The sequence below is a fragment of the Macrotis lagotis genome, chromosome 6 (genome assembly GCF_037893015.1).
Source record: "Macrotis lagotis isolate mMagLag1 chromosome 6, bilby.v1.9.chrom.fasta, whole genome shotgun sequence".
Lineage (NCBI taxonomy): Eukaryota > Metazoa > Chordata > Mammalia > Peramelemorphia > Peramelidae > Macrotis > Macrotis lagotis.
In genome coordinates this window covers 16904522-16923831 of record NC_133663.1, presented here as the reverse complement: position 1 = coordinate 16923831, position 19310 = coordinate 16904522, and the positions used below count along the sequence as shown (strand labels likewise).

At 38.7% G+C, this 19310-nt stretch overlaps 1 protein-coding gene across 6 annotated transcripts in view; it reads right to left on the bottom strand.

Moving 5' to 3' along the window:
• Positions 1–2807: 2807 nt before the first annotated feature.
• LEKR1 (leucine, glutamate and lysine rich 1) overlaps positions 2808–19310 on the bottom strand; it is a 175671-nt gene continuing 159168 nt past the window's right edge. For all 6 annotated transcript variants that reach the window (XM_074190807.1, XM_074190806.1, XM_074190813.1 and 3 more), the window contains one exon: positions 2808–4416. In XM_074190807.1, the coding sequence (XP_074046908.1) occupies positions 4015–4416 (402 nt within the window). In that variant the 3' untranslated portion in view covers positions 2808–4014. The remainder of the gene's footprint in view (positions 4417–19310) is intronic.

Sequence of the window (19310 nt, the reverse complement as noted above, 5' to 3'; positions counted from 1 at the left end):
CAAACCACTCCAAACCTTGGGCAAATGAGTTCATCTTGGTGCTTCTCAACTTTCATTTCAATAGGATTTTGCAGAATTTCTGCTACAATATTGTAATCCTTTAGTGTATACAAAGTGCTATGTATAAGTGCTAAGTGGATTATAGAATTCAAGAAATATGATATAGCAAGAAAACTTTTTCTAAGAGGACCATGACACTGTCAAGGAAACTTGTTAAATGAAAATCAGAATTTCCAAAAATATAGATATACATATTGAAGATTCTAAAGAAGCTAACACATTGGAAACAATTTAAAAGATTTCTTTCTATACTGAGCTGCTGTCTTTAAGATGTAAAACTTTTAATGGATGTTCCCTTAGATCTACTTCAAAAACACATGGAAGGAACAGAGACTAAGCACCCATACAGATGGAGGTACTTGGAAGGCTTCAGTACAGACTAAACCAGATTCTTGCAATACTATAAAAACTGAGGGATTTAAGTTTGATGCTTCCAACTCTTGGGCATTATCTGTTTCAGGAGAATAGGAAGACATAGCAATTCTGTCCTTTAAAGTCCTATGAACTTGGAAGACTACTGATGCTCTTATGTGATAAAGTTTAATAACTTTTATACCATAGAGAACTTTGCTATCACTATAATTGATTGATAATGACTTTTAAAGGCTACAGAGACTTTTAAAGGCTAATGGAACCCCAGCTTCTTAATCTTACATAATTTAAAATATTAATATGATTCCCAGTCATTTCTATCACCAGAAAATATAACTTTTAAGTCATTCTGAGCAAAATATTCAGTGTTCTTATTCAGGAGGTTAAAATTGCTTAAAAGAATCCCTTAATTTTCATTTTAAAAAGAAAAAAAAATAACCCTGATGCTGGGGAAAATAAAATGGTGTTTTAGAATTTCACCAGTGAATGCTTAATTCTCTGACCATGTTTAAATTTCCAAAGTGATGCTCTATTCTCCATACATGCATAAATCTTCCATTGAGGTCACTGGAAAGTCCAGGTATTTGGAGGGTATGGAATTAAAAGAATCCTGACCTTCTGTGTACATTGGAGGGCTGGATCTGATTACAAGATTTCCTCCCAAGAATATATGTATTTTATGTTATTATTTGAGACTAGTAGGTCATCGATTGGGAGAAAGAGCAAGAGAGGCCATTCGATGTTTTTCCTTATTATCTACATACTTGTTTTATTTCCATTTTTTCTCCCTTAAGCCATTTTCTTCCAATTGTGTTAAAATATAAAGCTCAGATTGGGTGTTCAAAGGTTTAGAATGAGGAAAAATCTGTGAATTCTCCAGAATTAATTCTGTGGACAATAATTTAGCAAGAACTCTGGGGCGTGTTTTTAGGCTGATTTATGTAGCAGGTAAACTTGACTTGCTAAAAGTTATTTATTGTAAAGCAAGTCTAGAAGAAGGAAAGCTCCCGAGGGTGAGGTCTGCCTCATTTTTGTCTTTGCGTCTCCATTATCTAGCATGGTACCTTGAATATACATATGGTAGGCACTTAATAAATGCTTGGATTGGAATATATTGAAGAAGCTGAGATTTATCCATAATTTCTTTGGATGTTCAAAATCAAGTTTGTAACCTGAGAAAATTTAAGAGACTCAATTCTGTTGGGGATTCTATGAACAAACCAAATTTAGGGATAAAAACAAAACAAAAACATATAAAAGCAAAACAAAAATTAAACTGAATATGGGAGAAAGTTGACCTTGTTTATTTTCACATGATAAAATAATATATTTTGTAATGATAATGGGAGATGAGGTCAGATTAGATGACTCTACCATCATCAATATCATGATTTTTGTCCTCTTTCAAGGAACAATTTTAATTTTCAGATGGAAGATGGATAATCCCTGAGTGGAAAGAAGAGTATGAGGGAAACCCACTCACCAGAAGGCAGGAGAACTGAGTCCTCACCCTAGTTTAGCTGCCTATCTATATGATCCATGCCAAGTTCTTAAACCTCTGTAGCCCTTAGTTTTCTCATCTGTATGAAGACATGCTTGTAGATAAGAGAATTACACTTAGAATTAGAGATCCTGAATTCAAATCCCAATTCTTGTACTTGTGACATTGGACAAATGTCCTAGTCCATCTGGGCCTCAGGATCTTTATCTATAAAATGATGGGGTGGGACTTGAAGGATCTCTAAGATTCCTTTTAAGTTCTAAATTATAAGCAAAGCTTGCTGCCTAAAGCAGGGTGGATTACAAAGTCTAAGTGCCCGTCAGTTCTTAAATTCAATAATTCTATTAGTTTAGGTCAAATGCCATGATTAAGAAAATCTCTCTGTAAAACAGACAAAAAATATTTCCAAGCCCTAAGCAATGGCCAGCATTTCAAATGATCTTCTTCCTGACTCCAGGTTGAGAGATCTGTCCACTGACCCCATCTAGTTGCTCCTGTTCCAATCCCTTTAAAAAACTTCTGAGATGACAAATTTGGACAGCTCCTTGGTATTCATTGCAATCAAGTCCCATTATATGATGATATTGTTTATACTATTTCATCTTAGAATGGCAGGGGTTAGGCATTAGGCAGGATTAAGGAAGCAATTAATGTTATTTGTTGTGTTCAAGGACAAAAGAATAACATATTCTCAGGGCTCCTTGTACCTCATGTGGGAATTATCGAAAGTTCTATGAGTCTCAGTGAAAGTCCCTAAGATTTTGAGACTGGAAATGGTGTTTGTTTGTTTAAGCAATTCCTTCAGTTTTATACGTGGATAGGATTTAAGGCACCTGCATTCCTCAATAAGAATGTCACATATCATAGGCAAGTATAACAGCATACGATTTATTACACATCTGTTATTATCATTCCAACCTAGGGTCTTGAAGGCTAGAACATCTGGATACGGTAGCTAATGAAAGACTTAAAGATAAACTTTATTTGGAAAGATAGATTCTTATCAAAGAAGAAAGGAAGAGAAAGATGAGAAAAGATTAACATGGGGGAAGAGTCTTGAAGTACACATAGATTTTAAGCAAATCTAAATTGATTAATAAAATACTGTCTGAGAAGAGAAAATATGAACCTGGAGTCCAAAGACAAAGATACTAATTGTGTCCTCCTAGCTTCTAAGTCCCTTTGGCTTCTTATTCGGATCTTCTCCTACAATTGTTTGAAAATTTGAAATTTAAATTTAAACCACTCTAAGTATAAAATAACATTTACTGAAAACTACCTTTAAAAAAAATGTTTTGCCTATAAAAATCGAAGTCATTATTTTCTGTTAGAGCTCTAGCCCCTTCTATCCAGACTGTCAACCTGGTTCACCCAGATGCCTAGCTCCCTAGTTATTACCTTTATTGTCACTTTAACAAAAAGGTTGACAACTATAAAGGCTGTGGTGGCATCCACTGTATCAAAGGGCTTAAGGCACAGCTATGAGGCAGACTTATGACAGTGAGGACCATGAACTCTGAAAGTACAAGTAAAATTCCAAGTGCTTTCCTTCTCTCTATGAATGATTACTCCAATTAATATGATACATTTCACCTAAAAAAGTATAAAGCACTATCATGTTTAGAAGCAGAGACCTACAAGAAATAGAAAAGATTCTCAATGTGGCAAATTTCTGCTGTGATCTCTAAAAACATACCTGTTTGGGTGTCAAGCAGCCTGGTGTTGGGTTGATTTCTATGACTTGATTTCCCAAGCAACTTCTGAGTTCAGCTCTTGGCTTCTTGGAAAACATTGACTATACAACTGATCCATTGATTAGCATTTTTTTTAATCAAGCAACAGGCTTTTCAATGCCCCTAAATCTTAATCTCTGAAAATGTAGTTTATTAAAAAAGACAAAGTTACTAATGGCCCTCTCTCAATTTCTTCCTAAGTCCCTTTGACTCTCTTGGGCTGATCTTTCACGATTAATTGAGAATTTCAGTTTAAACCTAAACCACTCTAGTCCTTTACATCCTCCCTGAAGAGATGCAGGGATGCTCAACCTTCACCAATATACATGAGCTAGTCCATCTCTTTGGCTACTGCTGACTCAGCCTCTTCTGTAGGATGGCAGCGATTCTCTGCTGTGATTCGCTGACTGAAGACACCTTCCTCCTTGGAGGTTTGGGGATAGGGAAGCTTCTGATGCTCCCACTTGGGGAGCACCTCTGCCTCTGGGAGTTAGGTGACTTGGAGATGCAGTGCAGGATGGGAATTTTAATTCCTTTTCCTAGGGCTGTGTTGGCCATGGTTTTGTCTCCATTGCTGACCATTGACCCGGGGCAGGTAAGGTTGCTCTGGTTGTGAGAACAGTGGGATAATGGGAAGGTTTCATTGAGCTTCTGGAGTTCCAGCAGCTGCTCTCGGGCTTGGCTCAGAGCTTCCGTCAGTTGGAAGCGTTCCTCACACTCTCTCCGCACTGTTTCTTGAAGAAAAGTGTTCTGAAAATAGGAAAGAGAGCGAGCCCCTTATGAGTTGTAGAGCAGGGAGGGCTGGCTAGTGGGTACTACATCTGGGCCCAAGCTCCAGCTTTGGGATTCTCTTGGTGATGGCTCCCACCACCATCCTAAATGGGCCAAATTGGCTCATGGGCAGGCAAGCTGGAAGGGACTTTGGAGACCAGCGAGGCCAGCCCCTTCCTTTTACTAAGGAGGGAGTGGAGGCCAAGAGACCAGTCAAGTCCTCAAGCTTTTAGTAAGGGTCTACAATGTGTTGGAAGAGGCTTGGCTTGTCACCCATCTACCCTAGGAGAAGCATGACCAGAACCCAGAGGTGCACCTGATTAATCTTGTGGTCTTTGAACCTCCCATGTCCTGGTCTCTGACACTGGGCTCCACTGTGACAAAACGTGACCAAACCAACTTCTAGGAAAAGTTATTGTGCCTTGGAGACCATGAACTGAACACAAAAATGTCTATCTAGCTATCCATCTATATCTATGTAGATATATACATGTGAAGATTAGATGTGTTTGTAATATAATAACATATAATATACACATTTATACATATATACATGTATAACATTTTAATTATTCTGAGACTATGTTGTCTGTTGGAATTAGTTCAAGGTCAAATGATAAGAAATGGTTATGATTAAAATGAACATTTTGCACTATTAAAAATGCTTTCCTAAAGATTACCTTTCATTCACAACTATAGAAAGGACATTTTACAAATGAAGGAGGTAATCCACAGTGAGTCTAAGCTTCAGTGACTTGTCCAACTTGTTACATGTCGGGCAAATGACAGATCTAGGACTTGAGCTCGGGTCATTCCAATCATTTTTACCTCCCTAGGTGGGTCTCTTTTCCTGATCTGTCTAACAAGAGGGCTGTACTACATGGCTTCTGAAGTTGCTTCCAGCCTTCATTGATGATCCAATATGATGCATTTATGATCCATGTAATGAGCCACTATAGATCCAAAATTAAAATGGCTATTTTACTAATTTAGTGAACTGTTGGTTTTTTAAAAATTGAATTCTATTCAACTAATTTCTGTTTGTGAATTTAGCCAAGGCTTTAGAGAGCTTTATTTCTCAAATCCTTAGTTCTTCAGTTTTTAGCTGCTTACATCTAAGGGTGATCTGCTATTATCATCTGACTCGGACAGGTAGGAAAGTATCATGGAAAGTTGCTCTTCCAAGTATTTAGGATTCATGTAATTGTGGTTTCATGAGTCAGCTCATGGGCTAGCTACATGGAGAACAAGATACTCCATCTCCCAACACTGGGAAATTTCAACAGGTTGTCCTTTATACCTAGACCTCCAAGGTCTAGGTCCTCATACCTAGGGTCCTCATCTTAAACTCCAAGTTTCCCAGACTTCCTCCAAGTCTCAGCTAAAATCAAAGCCTTTCCTAATCCCTCTCAATTCTCATGTCTTCCTTCTATGATTATTGTTCTTGATAAAACTGGTTTATCCATAGTTCCTGTTTTTTTCCATTAGCCTGGAAGTTCCCTAAAGTAGGGGTTGTTTTGTCCCTTTTGTTTCCCAACACATAGTAGAGACTTAATAAATGTTTAGATTTACCATTCCATTAAAAAATCCCAGAACTGAGCAAAAACTTTGAATGCAAACAAAAGAACCAATAGAAACAGAGGAAAGCAATAGCATATGAGTAACTGGAAGGAGCAAAATGATGATGAAGAGGCATGCTTTCTAATGGGTAGAAAACAGCTATGTCCTTTCATAATCCAACTGACTCCCAGGAAAGTGAATTAAGTAGCTCAGGAACCCAGAGGCCAGGAGGGGTTTTTCCTTTTCTTTTATCCATTTTTGATTTTAAAGAAAAAAAAAGACAAGATGCCCAAGTCCCAGAAGAAACTGAATATGACAGACTTACTACTTGGTAAAAACTGCTGAGAAAACTGGAAAGGCAAACTAGAAAAAAAATGGATTTAGATCAATATCACATATAAAAGGTGGGAGAGAAAGAAAAGGAAAGGAGGGAAAGGTAGGGAAGAAAGGAAATACTTATCACAACTATGGATAAAGGAAGTATTCTTGACCAAACAAAGAATAGAGAGGATCACAGAGTACGAAATGCATATTTTTGATTACATAAAATTTTTCTAAAAAAAAACAATCAAAAGTTAAAATTAGAAAGGAATTAGTTAACTGGTAAAAATATTTTAATTAAATTTCTCTAATAAAAGTCTGCTCTCTTAAAAATATATTGGGAACCTATTCAATACATATGTGAAGAATTATTTTTTATACAAATTTTATTTTTTATTCTCATTTTGTACAAATGTTTTTTACATTAATAAAATATTCTTGTTTAAGAGTAAATGAAATACCTCCCCCCCCCATGAATATAGCCTTGCTTGAGCGATAAAGTAAAGGGTAGAGAAAAAATTAAAATAAAAAAATTGTAATAACTGTAGGTATGGCCAGGTGGCGCAATGGACGAAGCACCAGCCCTGGAGCCACGAGCACCCGAGCCCACATCCAGCCCCGTAGACCCAACAATCACCCAGCTGTGTGACATACAAGCCACCTGATCCCCACTGCCCTGAAAAAACCAAAAAGAAGGGGAAAAAAAGACCCAAAATAAAATAAAATAGTAATAGTAGGGGTGGCTGGGTGGCGGACAGAGCATTGGCCCTTGAGCCAGGAGCACCCGGGTCCAAATCTGGCCCCAGACACCCAAAGATCACCCTGCTATGTGGCCCCAGGCAGGCCACCCAGCCCCATTTGCCCTGCACCCTCCCCCTAATAATAATAATAATAATAATAATAATAATAATAGTAATAATAGTAATAATAATAATAATGTCAGTCTTTGTTCAAACACCAACAATTCTGTCATGGGTGGATCACATTCTTTATGATAAGTCCATCACAAAAGTTACTTCCATATTTTTTCCAATGTTGCCATTGCTGATTGCAACTCCCTCCTTTCTTATTTCTCCACTACCATGTACTATATTTTCTCTCTCCTTTCACTCTGACTCGGCTGTAGGGTAGCTGAGTGGCGCAACAGGCAGATCCCTGGTCCTGGGCCAAGAGGCCCTGAGCCCCCATACCACCCCTTAGGCCCAGAATCCACCTGGCCCCATGGTCCTGGACATGCCTTTCAATCCCAGCCCCTTGCAAGAAGTAAAAAAGAAAATATGTTATATCTGACCACTCTCCCCTCCATGGTCTATCCTCTCCTCCTTTATTCACATCCCCACCCCTTCTCCCTGCTCCACCTCCTTCTTACTTCAGATGTCTATACCCCATTGAGTATATATGCTGTTTCCTCTCCTAGCCACCTCTGATGAGAGCAAAGGTTCCCTCATTCCCCCTTGCTTCTCCCCTTCCATATCATTACAATAGCTCATTGTAATAAAGAAAAATCTTATATGAAATATCTTGGCCTATTCCCCCTCTCCTTTTTCTTTCTCCCATTACATTTCCCTTTTTTTCTGTTGACTCCATTTTTACACCATATTTTATCTTTGAATTCAGCTTTCTCCTGTGCTTCAACTATAAAAGCTCCCTCTACCTGCTCTATTAACTGAGAAGGTTCATATGAGTATTATCAGTGCCATTTTTCTATGCAGGAATACATGCAGTTCATCCTCATTAAGTCCCTCATATTTCCCCTCTCCTTCAATCTCCATGCTTCACCCGAGTCCTATATCTGAAGATCAAACCTTCTGTTCAGCTCTGGCCATTCCAAAAGGAACATTTGAAATTCCTCTGGTTCATTGGAAGTCCATCTTTTTCCCCAGAAGAGGACATTCAGCCTTGCTGGGTAGTTCATTCTTGGCTGCATTCTAAGCTCTTTTGCCTTCTGGTATATTATATTCCAAGCCCTACGAGCTTCCAATGTAGTTGCTGCTAAGTCCTGTATGATCCTGACTGCAGCTCCATGATATTTGAACTGTGTCCTTCTGGCTGCTTGTAATATTTTCTCTTTGACTTGGGAGTACTGGAACTTGGCTACAATATTCCTAGGGGTTGGTTTTTTGGGATCTCTTCCTCGAGGGGATCAGTGGATTCTCTCCATTTCTATTTTGCCCCCTGCTTCTAGAATATCAGGGCAATTTTCCTGTAGTAATTCTTTGAAAATGATGTCAAGGCTCTTTTCCTGATCATGACTTTCAGGTATTCCAATAATTTTTAAATTATCTTTCCTAAACCTGTTTTCCATATCAGTTGTTTTTTCAATGAGATATTTCACATTTTCTTCTAATTTTTCATTTTTTTGGGTTTGAAGTATTGATTCCTGATTTCTGGTAAATTCATCAATCTCCCTGAATTCTATTCTTTGTCTGAAGGATTTGTTCTCCTCAGAGTGTTTTCTTATCTCTTTTTCCATCTGGCCAATTTTGCTTTTTAAAGCACTCTTCTCCTCAATAACTTTTGGAACTGCTTTATCCATTTGACCTAAGCTGGTTTTTAGCATGCTATTTTCTTCAGCATTTTTTTGGATTTCCTTGACTAAGCTGCTGATTTCATTGTCATGTTTTTCCTGCATCTCTCTCATTTCTTTTCCCCGTTTTTCTTCTAACTCCCTCATTTGATTTTCAAATTTCAAAGTCTTTTTTGAGCTCTGTCATAGCCTCATCCCAGTTTCTGTTTTTCTGGGAGTCTTTAGATGCAGAAGCTTGTGTTTCCTCATCTTCAGACTGAGTATATTCATCCTTCTTGGGATCATAGATAATGTATTTCTCAATGGTGTTCCTCTTTTTTCTCTGCTTGCTCATTTTCCCAGCCTAAGCCTGTTTTTGGGGTGCTTCCTGAGCTTTTGGGGCACTCCCACAAGGGTCTCAGTGTGTGTGAGGCTCTGTTCTCCCTCCTGGTCTGTGAATAATCATATGCGCTCCCATCTGCAACAGGCCTGAGGTGGAAGGGGCCACTGCTGTTCTGTGTTGGGGCCTAGACTGTGATCAGTATCTGAATGTGATCAGAGCCCCAGAGTCCTGTTCCAGGGGCTGAGGACAGAGCTCTGCAGTCTCTCTTCACTCCCCTCCCTCAGCTCAATGGGCTCATGCCCTGGGGGCAGGCTATGCCTGCTTCTGTTCCTGGATCTGGTCTGCCGAAAGACCAGGCTGCTCACTGTGTGCTCTGAGGGCTGGGCTCCACGTGCTCGCTCTGGCAGAGGTCCCCCGCTGTTCCCCCACTTTGTGCCCGGTGCTCCCCGGGGTGTAGCTCAAGAGACTCCCCCGCTGCTGTGAGCTGGGGCTCCCAGCACCCTGGGGCTGCCTCAGGGAGGCTGAAGTTCTTTCGCTCTGGCGGGCAGCCCCTCCAACCCTAGGAGCAGAGCCTTTCTGCTCTTTTCAAGGTTACCTTGAGTAGGATAACTGCCTCTCTGGGTCCCTTTGTGGGTTCTGTCTCCCGAAAGTTTAGTTAGAGTCCTTAGTTTAGAAGTTTAGAGAGTGCCTAAGACTCGATCCTTTCTTGTCACCATCTTGGCTCCACCCCCAAGATTACAGTTTCGAAGAATTATTTCTCGATGGTCAAAAGATACAAACAGGCATTACTCAAAAGTACAATCTTAAGCTATAAACACCTTATGAAAAAATGCTCCAAAACATTAATAATAAGAGAAACACCACTTAAATTAATTCTGAGGTTCTATCTTATACCCATTGGCAAAGGTGACCAAAAAAAAAATCATAATGAAGGAAGATGGGTGGTATATAGAGGAGTGCTAGACCTGGAGTCAGTAAGACTTGAGTTCAAATCTTACCTCAGACCATTGTGTCGTCCTAAGTGTGATTTAACCTCTCTGTCCCATTGTTTCTTCATCTGTAAAATGAGGACATCTATGATTCCTTTCAATTCAATCCTGACACTACTGCACTTAAATTGTTCTAATCCTTCTTGAAAGTAATTTGGAATTATACTGCCCACCCACTATGCATAAGGTAGGTTGGGGCAGCTAGGTGGTGTAGTGGATAGAGCACCAGTCCTGGAGTCAGGAGGACCTGAGTTCAAATTTGACCTCAGCCACTTGATAATTTCCTAGCTGTGTGACCTTGGGCAAGTCATGCTAACTATTGCCTTGTTAATAAAATATAAAAAAAAAGAAACTATGCATGAGGTATACTCCAAAGAGATCAAAGAAAAAGGAAAGTACTTTTAAACCAAAAAACGAAAAAAATGAATGAACATATAAAAATAATGAACTATTGTTTTCTATAAGAAATGAAAGGAGCAGATTCAGAGAAATCTAGGAGAATTTTATGAAATGATTCAGAGCAGAAATGATTCAGACCAACAGAATTGGAAGAACAATTTATACAGTGCCATTGCAAAAACAACTGTGAAAGATTTGTGAACTATGATCAATGCAGTAAGTAAACATGACTCCAAAGAACTGATAACGTCCAGATCTTGGCAGAGAGAGGTGAGTCACTAGAGGGATCAGAAAAAAGTGGCTCATGTGGCCATTGGATTTGCTTGACAAAATGCATTTGTGACCAGACAGGACTTTTATATTCTGGGAGTGGTGGGTGGATAAAAGAATAATTAAGGAGTTTGGGGGGAATGTAGTAATAGCAAAACAAAAACAAATACAAGTGAATGGAAGGGAATTTGGCAGGGGACACAGACAATAAGCAGTACAGTGCTGGAACTACTATGAAAATCTTTATATTTTTATATTTCTTTAAAAGTAAACTGTCCATCATAGAGACCCATGGTGTCAGATATGATTTCTTTTTCCTCCAGTCCTTGATATGTGTTGTTTACATGATAATGATTTTTTTAAAAAAAGAAATTAGGATACTGCTCTTGCATAGTGGGTGGATCTCATGACAGGATGAGCAGGTATGGGGGATTTAAATCTCTAACAGTCAAGGATATCACCATATCCACAAGACCTCAAATCCACTGGAGGGTGGTAGGAACTGTGGTACTTTATGCAGAAACTTTCTGCTCTTTTGGTTCCTCCCCTTCATGGAGGATCATTCATGTTTGGACAGCAATAGGAAGAGACAGAGGAGCCAATGAGGCTTGAACAGTCAACTTGGGCTGGGGGTGCCATAGAGCTTTCAAGCTCAAGGATGAGAAGCATCCTCTAATTTCTTGGAATTCCTTTTGAATCCATGCCCTCTGTGCCACCACAAATATTGAGTAACCCTGAGCTGTTGGAAACACTTGGAAGGCAACAGGAGGGTGGAAATATTGTTTCAGTTACCTGGGAAGACATAAGATAGGCCCCAGCTTGTTCTAAACAGAGCAACAAAGAAAATCAATGGCTGAGTCCAGATAGGCATTGGCAGCATGGACAAGGTTTGCTAATTCCTATATTGGGGAGGTTTTGGTAGACTCTTACAATGGACACATGAGTGGCTGCTAGAATCTTGAATTGTATTATAAACTTCCTGAGTTTGGGCCAGAGATACAGTGATTTAAAGTCTGCTTAACTGTAAGAGATGCTGTATTCTATTATGTATTGTATAATCCCTTTTATTTGTTGTAATCCAAAAGTAATGGTGTAAACAATAACTAATCAAGATCATTTGTTTGCATGGGTGGCTAGGTCCATTATCTGAGGTCACGTGACTAAGGCGCCATGAAACATTGAAGATTCAAAAAAGATGTCCGGTTGCTGGTAGGGGGCCAAAGAGCAATTTTCTAATTGAGTGACTTCATACTAACCATACCCTTTAGATTGACCAAATGAATGCAGGCACCCAAGGAGATTCAGAGTTGGAAGACAAAAAGTGGCTCATTCACTGAGAGCCAAAGACATCTTGGAATTCATCCAAATAATCCAATCCCCTTCATGGACAGAAGCACCTGTCCACTGGGTTGAGTGTGTGGTTTCCCATTAAGTGGACCTTTTGGGGACTAGAATCAGGTTAGTGGCTAACAATGCCACCTGGTAACTAAATTTATAACAGACAGGGAGAATTTGATACGATCCAGAGTTGGTCATCAAAATAATGAGCCAAAAACTCAGCAATTCTAGGTCAGAACATTGTTATTTGTGAATAAAATCAAGTGGATGTTGGAGGGAAAGAAAGGAACTATAGTTCATACACAACTATTAAAGTTTAAAATGGCATGCCCTTTGGAACACCTTGAACTACACACTTCAGATGAACAAATCCATTCATATAAGATAAGCAAGATATCTGAAAGCAAAGAAGCAAATTTGACCTCATGGAGATCACAAAAATATTGACTGGAATGTGTAGATCTAGATATCTATATAGGTATGTATGTGCGTATGTATAATGTGTATATACAGTTGAATAAATATCTATTATTATTATATATTATATATGTATGCAAATGCATCTATGTTATACATACATATATACACATATATATGTCACTAGAAAGGTTTACTTTAATTTCAAAGAAATGAAATTAGTAAAATGGGATGAAGGCAAAGTAGTTTTTGAGAATTAAGGGAACAGACTCCTGTGAGGTAATTCAGGGCTCAGAGGCAGGGGGTGGGCAGAGAGTTGGGTAGAAAGCATCTGAGTGAAAAATGAAGGGGAACAGAAACAAACCATCATCAGAATAAACCAAAGACAAGGAGAAGAGAAGGAGGAAATGCATGAAGAGTAAGTATTAAGTAAGTAGCAGGGAAGATGGACAGTGGCATTGGGATATTTCATTTATTACAGACAGCTTCCTGATGTAGCCATTCCTATCCCTTTTTGGGTCTTGGACATCTTGAGCAGTCTGGAGAAACCTGTGGACCCCTTCTCAGAAGAATGCCTTTAAATGTATAAAATAAAATATGTATGGTTACAAAGAAAATCAGTTACACCAAAACGGTTTAGAATATTTAAAAAAACATGAGAGTTTGTGTAAATTTTTTTAGATCTCTGTCTTTTAGCCTCTCTCTCTCTCTCTCTCTCTCTCTCTCTCTCTGTGTGTGTGTGTGTGTGTGTGTGTGTGTGTTGTGCCTCACTCTCTTCCAAACACAAAGTAACTGTCAATGATTTTTGGCTTGCCTTAGGAAAAATGTTAAAGGTGGAAGAACTGACATTAGGAACTTCAAAGCTGGTTCATCAGTCACAGATTTAGAATTGGAAGGGACCTAAGAGGTCACATATTGTTCAACCCCCTAATTTGACAGGTAAGACTGAGGCTTCCGAGAGTAGTAATGACTTGCCCAAGGTCACTACCAAGAGGCAGTTAAGTGGCAAACCTAGAGCTGGCCCCTAAGTCCTCTGATGTCAAACTTAAAACCATCTCAGTGCTCTCTCCTACAGGTCTAACTAAAGGAGAGGAACTTGTTTGAGAAAGGAAATGATACAGGCCTTGGGAAGAAATTACATTTGAGGAGAAGAAAGCTAGGCATAATTTGACGCGTACCTCAAATTTTGGGATAGTAGATATCAAAAGGTGTGAACTAAGTAGACTCCAATGACCTATTGTTATACAGGGAATGTCAAAACTAACAGGTATGGGAAACATCCATAAATGAAATTCTGAAGACAGAAAGGAAAACAATTAGGAAAGGGCCAATTTAATTTGGGAAAAAAAGATATAAGGAAGATGAATGGCAAGGACAAGTCACAGAATGTCATTTCTGTCCTTTGACCTCCACCCCCTCCCAGAACATGGTATGATGCCCTCCAATTGGTTGATGCTTCATAAATGAGAAGAACTGAGAATCTGTTACAGCCTTGTGAGAAGAGTATCCAGAATTGCTTGGGGCCATTGTAACAATGAGAACTATTTGTGCTAATTTTGCTCCTGTTTTCCAAGGAGAAAGATCTTTGGACTGGAGAGAACAGAATAAAAATGGCCAATCAAGAGTTGATACCAAAGATAGGGAAATAGTAAGGGAACAATTAAGCTGCCTAAGTTCAATCAGATGGATGGCATCCAATGAAGTTATAAGGACTGGGAAATGTGATTGCTGAGTCACTGTTATTAATTTTTTAAAAGTTATGAGTTGTAGAATAGTATTACAGGCCTGGAAAAGTATTAATGGTGCTTTGTCTGTCCAAAAAGTGAAGAGAAAAGAGTGAGTTTGACGTTGATTCCTGGCAAAATTCTAGATGATACTTTTAAAAGGCTGGTGAGTAAATGTCTAGAAAAGGAAGTAGTGATCATAAAACCCACAATGGTTTCATTAAGAAATCATGCTAGATTAACCTTATTTTCTTTTTAAAATTCTTATTAATAGGGTTACTAGACTGGTATGTTAGGGGAATGTGGCAGATAAAGTTTATCTACATGTTAATAGAGAAATTTATAAAATCATGCAATTCTAGTGGAAAAGCTATGGATAGATATACGTTAGCAAAATACAATTAGAAGGATTTAGAAATAGCTGAATGAGTATTTTTTTTACTAGTTTTTACTGAATCAATGTCAACTTGGAAGCTTCTGGAGGGGTAGCTTGGGGATCTATCCTTGACCCTGTGCAGTTTGATATTTTTATTAATGACTTAGATTAAGGTGGAGCAGTAATTCTCAAGCTTTTACAAACTGCCTCAAGTCTTTCTCCACTCCAGTCCATCCTCCACTCATCTGGCAAAGTCTTCTTCTAAAGAACAGGTCTGACAATGTCACGTGCCTATTAACAAACTCCAACAGCTTCCTATTACCTCCAGGTTCAAATATAAAATCCTTAAAGCCTTTTGTAGCCCTTGCTACCTCTCTAATCTGCTTACCCCATACTCCATCACACATACTCTGTGGTCCAGTGACAATGGTCTCCTAGTTATTCCATCAACATGCCACTGGCTGCCCCCAGGACTAGAATGTTATCTCTCCTCTTCACCATCTCTTGGCTTCCTTCAAGGCCCAGCTTAACTCCCACCTTATATAAGCTGGCATAGTGTCTATGAAGAAGACTATGAGCTCTTGATGATGGCAGGAGGAGTCTTTTGCCTTCCTTGGCATTTCTATCACTTAGCACTATGTCTGGCACTGTGAAGACAAATGTGTGCTGACTTATCAAATTTACATATGATACAGTGAGAGGAGGGAGAATCAATACATTAGATTACAAAGTCAGGACCTAAAACAATTTCTTGAGTGGGAGGTGAATAATGATGGCCTTTAGAAGAGGAAAATATGAATATGTATACAAAAAAATCAATTGTCCATGTATCACATGGTAGAGGCATGGCTAAACAACAGTTCAGATGAAAAAGGCCAGGGGGCTTTAGTAAGCTAAACTCACCAGGGATTAACTGAATAATATGGCAGCTAAAAAGGATTCTGCATTCCTAAGTTTTGGTGACAGAAATAAGTCCAGACAGAGAGGGCAGGGATAGGTCTGTTCTACTCCACTCTGGTCCAGCCACATTGGGAACATTGTTCTTCTTCCTAGGTGCCTTATTTTAAGGATAATTTTAACATAATCCGGAGATAGGCTGCTGGAAAAGAAACTGGAAGTGCAGGCTATCTGGGCATTACTTTTCTCATATGTAAAATAAAGGCATTGGACTAAATGATCTTTAAAGGTCCCTTCTACCTCTGGAGATAAGATTCCATCATCTAACTGATTCATTGGGCTCCCTCCTTCATGGGGACCTGGTGGGGGTTGGGCTTTCTTTGTTCCCAAGATAGCAGGCACCAGAATCATTAGAAAAGCATAAGGATGATTGGGTGGTGGCACTCAAAACTGTGTCATAGATGACAATAGGTTGAAGGGCCTAGAGATGTAGCACATGAAGAAATCAGATGTGGATGATGGGATTGGCATTCTCAGATAGCTCTACTGAAGGGCTCTCATATGAAGAATGATTGGATTTGGAGGAAAACTGGAGAACCACCTCTCAGTAGTATTTTTGTTTTTTGTTTTAGGACTTGCACTAAACTATGTGGCACCTGAGAGCTCTTCTGAGATGCTGAGCTTTGTTAGCTGGCCCTCTCCCTTCCTTCTCAATCCCTGAAAACCTTGTAAAATTACTTCAATTTAATATTTCATTAGCAGATAACATTTGCTTGACTTCCTATCTCACTACAGCAATAAGGAACATTCTATAATGTTCACATGGCTCTGCCCAAGTTTTCCCTAATATAATAGGATTCTTATCAAAAGAAAGTCTCACTTTGTTCTTTGTCTACCATTTAAGTCCATTGGTGAAGTCTGATCGCAAAACCTAGGGAGGCCTAGCTCAATGTATGGCATAATTAGATCAGGTGCCAAAGTAGAGTTGAGACGTAAAGCCCCCTAGTTGAGACAATTTCATTACACCATGCAACTAACAATGGGATCAGTGAATCCATGACAAAAAATGGGAGATCTTGTTGAAGTAAAGGGTAGAGTGTTGCTAAAAGGAAAAGTCAAATTCACTCCATTGACATAAAATCAAGTTTCAAATAGAAAAGGAATAGAAATTTGAAGAAACCCATGCAGAACACAAGACTGGAATTGTTTCAGGCAAGGGCCATTCCAGTTGAGAATAAGATGTTCAAGGCCAAGAGAATCAGAAGAGAAGAAACCAGGCCTTTGCTGCAATAGGCCTCAGTCAGACTTGGATGGTAGGAACTAGCTGTCCTTGCAAGAAGGTTTGCTTTGCAATCCAGTCTTCAAGCTTATTAGTTTTCTGGGCAAGAAATTAGTTCCATTTCTCTTCTTTCTTAGAACTAGAAGGTCCCTCAGAACAAAGACCAGGAGTCTTCTGACCTGAAGATTCAGGGGTTGAAAAAGTTGGTTGCACCCCTTTCTATTCCTGTCTATTTTTGCTGGAGCAAATGCATATGAAAGTCCTATCTGCCTTCATTTCTTCTTCTGTATATTGGAGACTAACTCAGTTGTGCCTCACAGGAAGGTTCTAGATTATTTTAGGCTCCTACTAGGGAAGACTCATGCATGGGACTGAACTTGGCAATGAGATGTGCCTCAGTGGTATCATGCCATGAAAAGTGAGAGAGAACTAGCTTCTCCTCAAATTAAATTGTTTAGCTTCCTAAGCAAGGAAATAACTTATCTATAAAAACTGCCAGGGAGCCAACCAACTAGGTGGTGAAGTAGATAGAGCACTGGCCCTGGAGTCAGGAGGACTTGAGTTCAAATCAGGCCTCAGATATTTAATAAGTACTTATCTGTGTGACCTTGGGTAAGTCACTTAATCCAATTGCCTTGCAATAAAAACCCCAAAAAACAAAAATAAAAAAAAAACGAAATCCCTGGGGTCATTTTTGAAAAGTTCTATTTTTGTTTGAATGCCACAGACAACACAGAATAAAGTCAGACTGTGTTCAATTTAGTTTATGAAATGAATAGCTTAAAAAAGTGAGAACAACACTATCCAAATTTTCCAATGCATTTAAAATCTTAAAAATACCTGTGGTTAGTTTAGCTTAGTAAAAGACGATAAGCAGACTTCATCTAAATTTGAAATCATAACCCAAGATAAACATTAAATTCATTTCTGAACATTATAAACTTCAGTAATTTGAAAACACAAATGCTCAAAATGATGGAGACATTTGTTATTCTGCAAAGATAAGTGTCTATTTTGCAACTTGTAATAGTATGTCTTGAGGCAGTGACCAGTTAAGTGACTTGACTTTGGTCATGCTGCTAGCATGTTGTCCAGAGGAGGACTTGAACTCAGGGCTTCCTGTCTGCAAAGTCAGTCCATTACCCACCATGGTATTCTGTTTCTTAAGATACATCTCTATCTGGAGTTTTTAACTTAAGGTTCATTATTAAAAAATGATTTAAGAACACAATATAATTGGTTTCCTCTATGATCCTGAAAAAATGGTTTAAAAATGGCACCAGACTGACAAAGGACTCCAAGATTTAAAAAAAAAAAAAAAAGATTAAGAACACTTGAGAAATGTTTACAACCAGTAAATTGAATTTAATTTCCAGGGCACTAAGTAATTATTTTCCAAAAGGGACTCCTTGTAACTCTAGAATCACTTATAACCCATAAATCCAGGTTGAGGGGAGTTGAGAAAAGTCCCTTATTTTGAAGGCTCCAACACTTCAAGGCTGCTTTGGAAAGAACTAAGTTTGTGTCTATGTTTAAAATGAGGACCATGTTGGACATGTTAAGTGTAATTTAATTTCACTCCAACCAGAAAGGTTATAAAAATTATATAGAAGAAAAATTATAGATAATCGTCAAAAGGAACATAAAGGATTTTTCCATCTGTCCAAGTTTTTTTTTTATATTAAAAAATGGCCAACTTTCCATATCCACTGCAGATGTGAGGGGTTTTTTTTATTTGCCTGTAGAAAGCTGTTATTTTCAATTTCCAAAAAAATGAGGTGAGACAAGAGAAATAACATGCTGAGCAACTTTATTATTCTGAAGGCGCGAATCTCATTTGTGGTGGGAATCATCTATATTAAGGGAACTAGGAAGGGCTAAACTAGGGAAAAAATCATTCAGTTTCTTAGCCTTCAAGGCAAAGGATTAGTTCTTCCTCAATCCATTCTTGGGGTCAGATGGTCCTCTGAACCCATGGCAGGATCAGGAGAGGGAACTCCTCGTTCTTTCCTTGTCTCTGTCACTGACAGGCAGCAAGAGAATCTGTGAAAGACCTTCCAACAGTCATGTCTGTTTTTCTTCTATAAAATGGGGATCATAAAAACCTAGTTTTGCCAAATGGAAAGGTTCTGCAGTGATAATTAATCAAAACTGCAGATTTTTTTAAAAAAAGCATTATAAAATGGTATATTTAGGGTCATTCTGGTGCCACTTTTAAACCTTTTTTCAGGATTATTTAGGGCATACCATTCCAATGGTTCATAAATTGGTCTTGGGGGAAACACACCCAGGTCAATGCCAATAGCCATCTTATATGCAAAGAGTTTTGCAAACCTTCAAGTGGCATTTAAATTCAACTAATACTTATTAAGTGACTAATATATGCCAGACATTAGGTATATCAGGATAAAAACCAGAAAAGCAAAGAACTTGTCCTCCCCTCCCCCTGGCAAA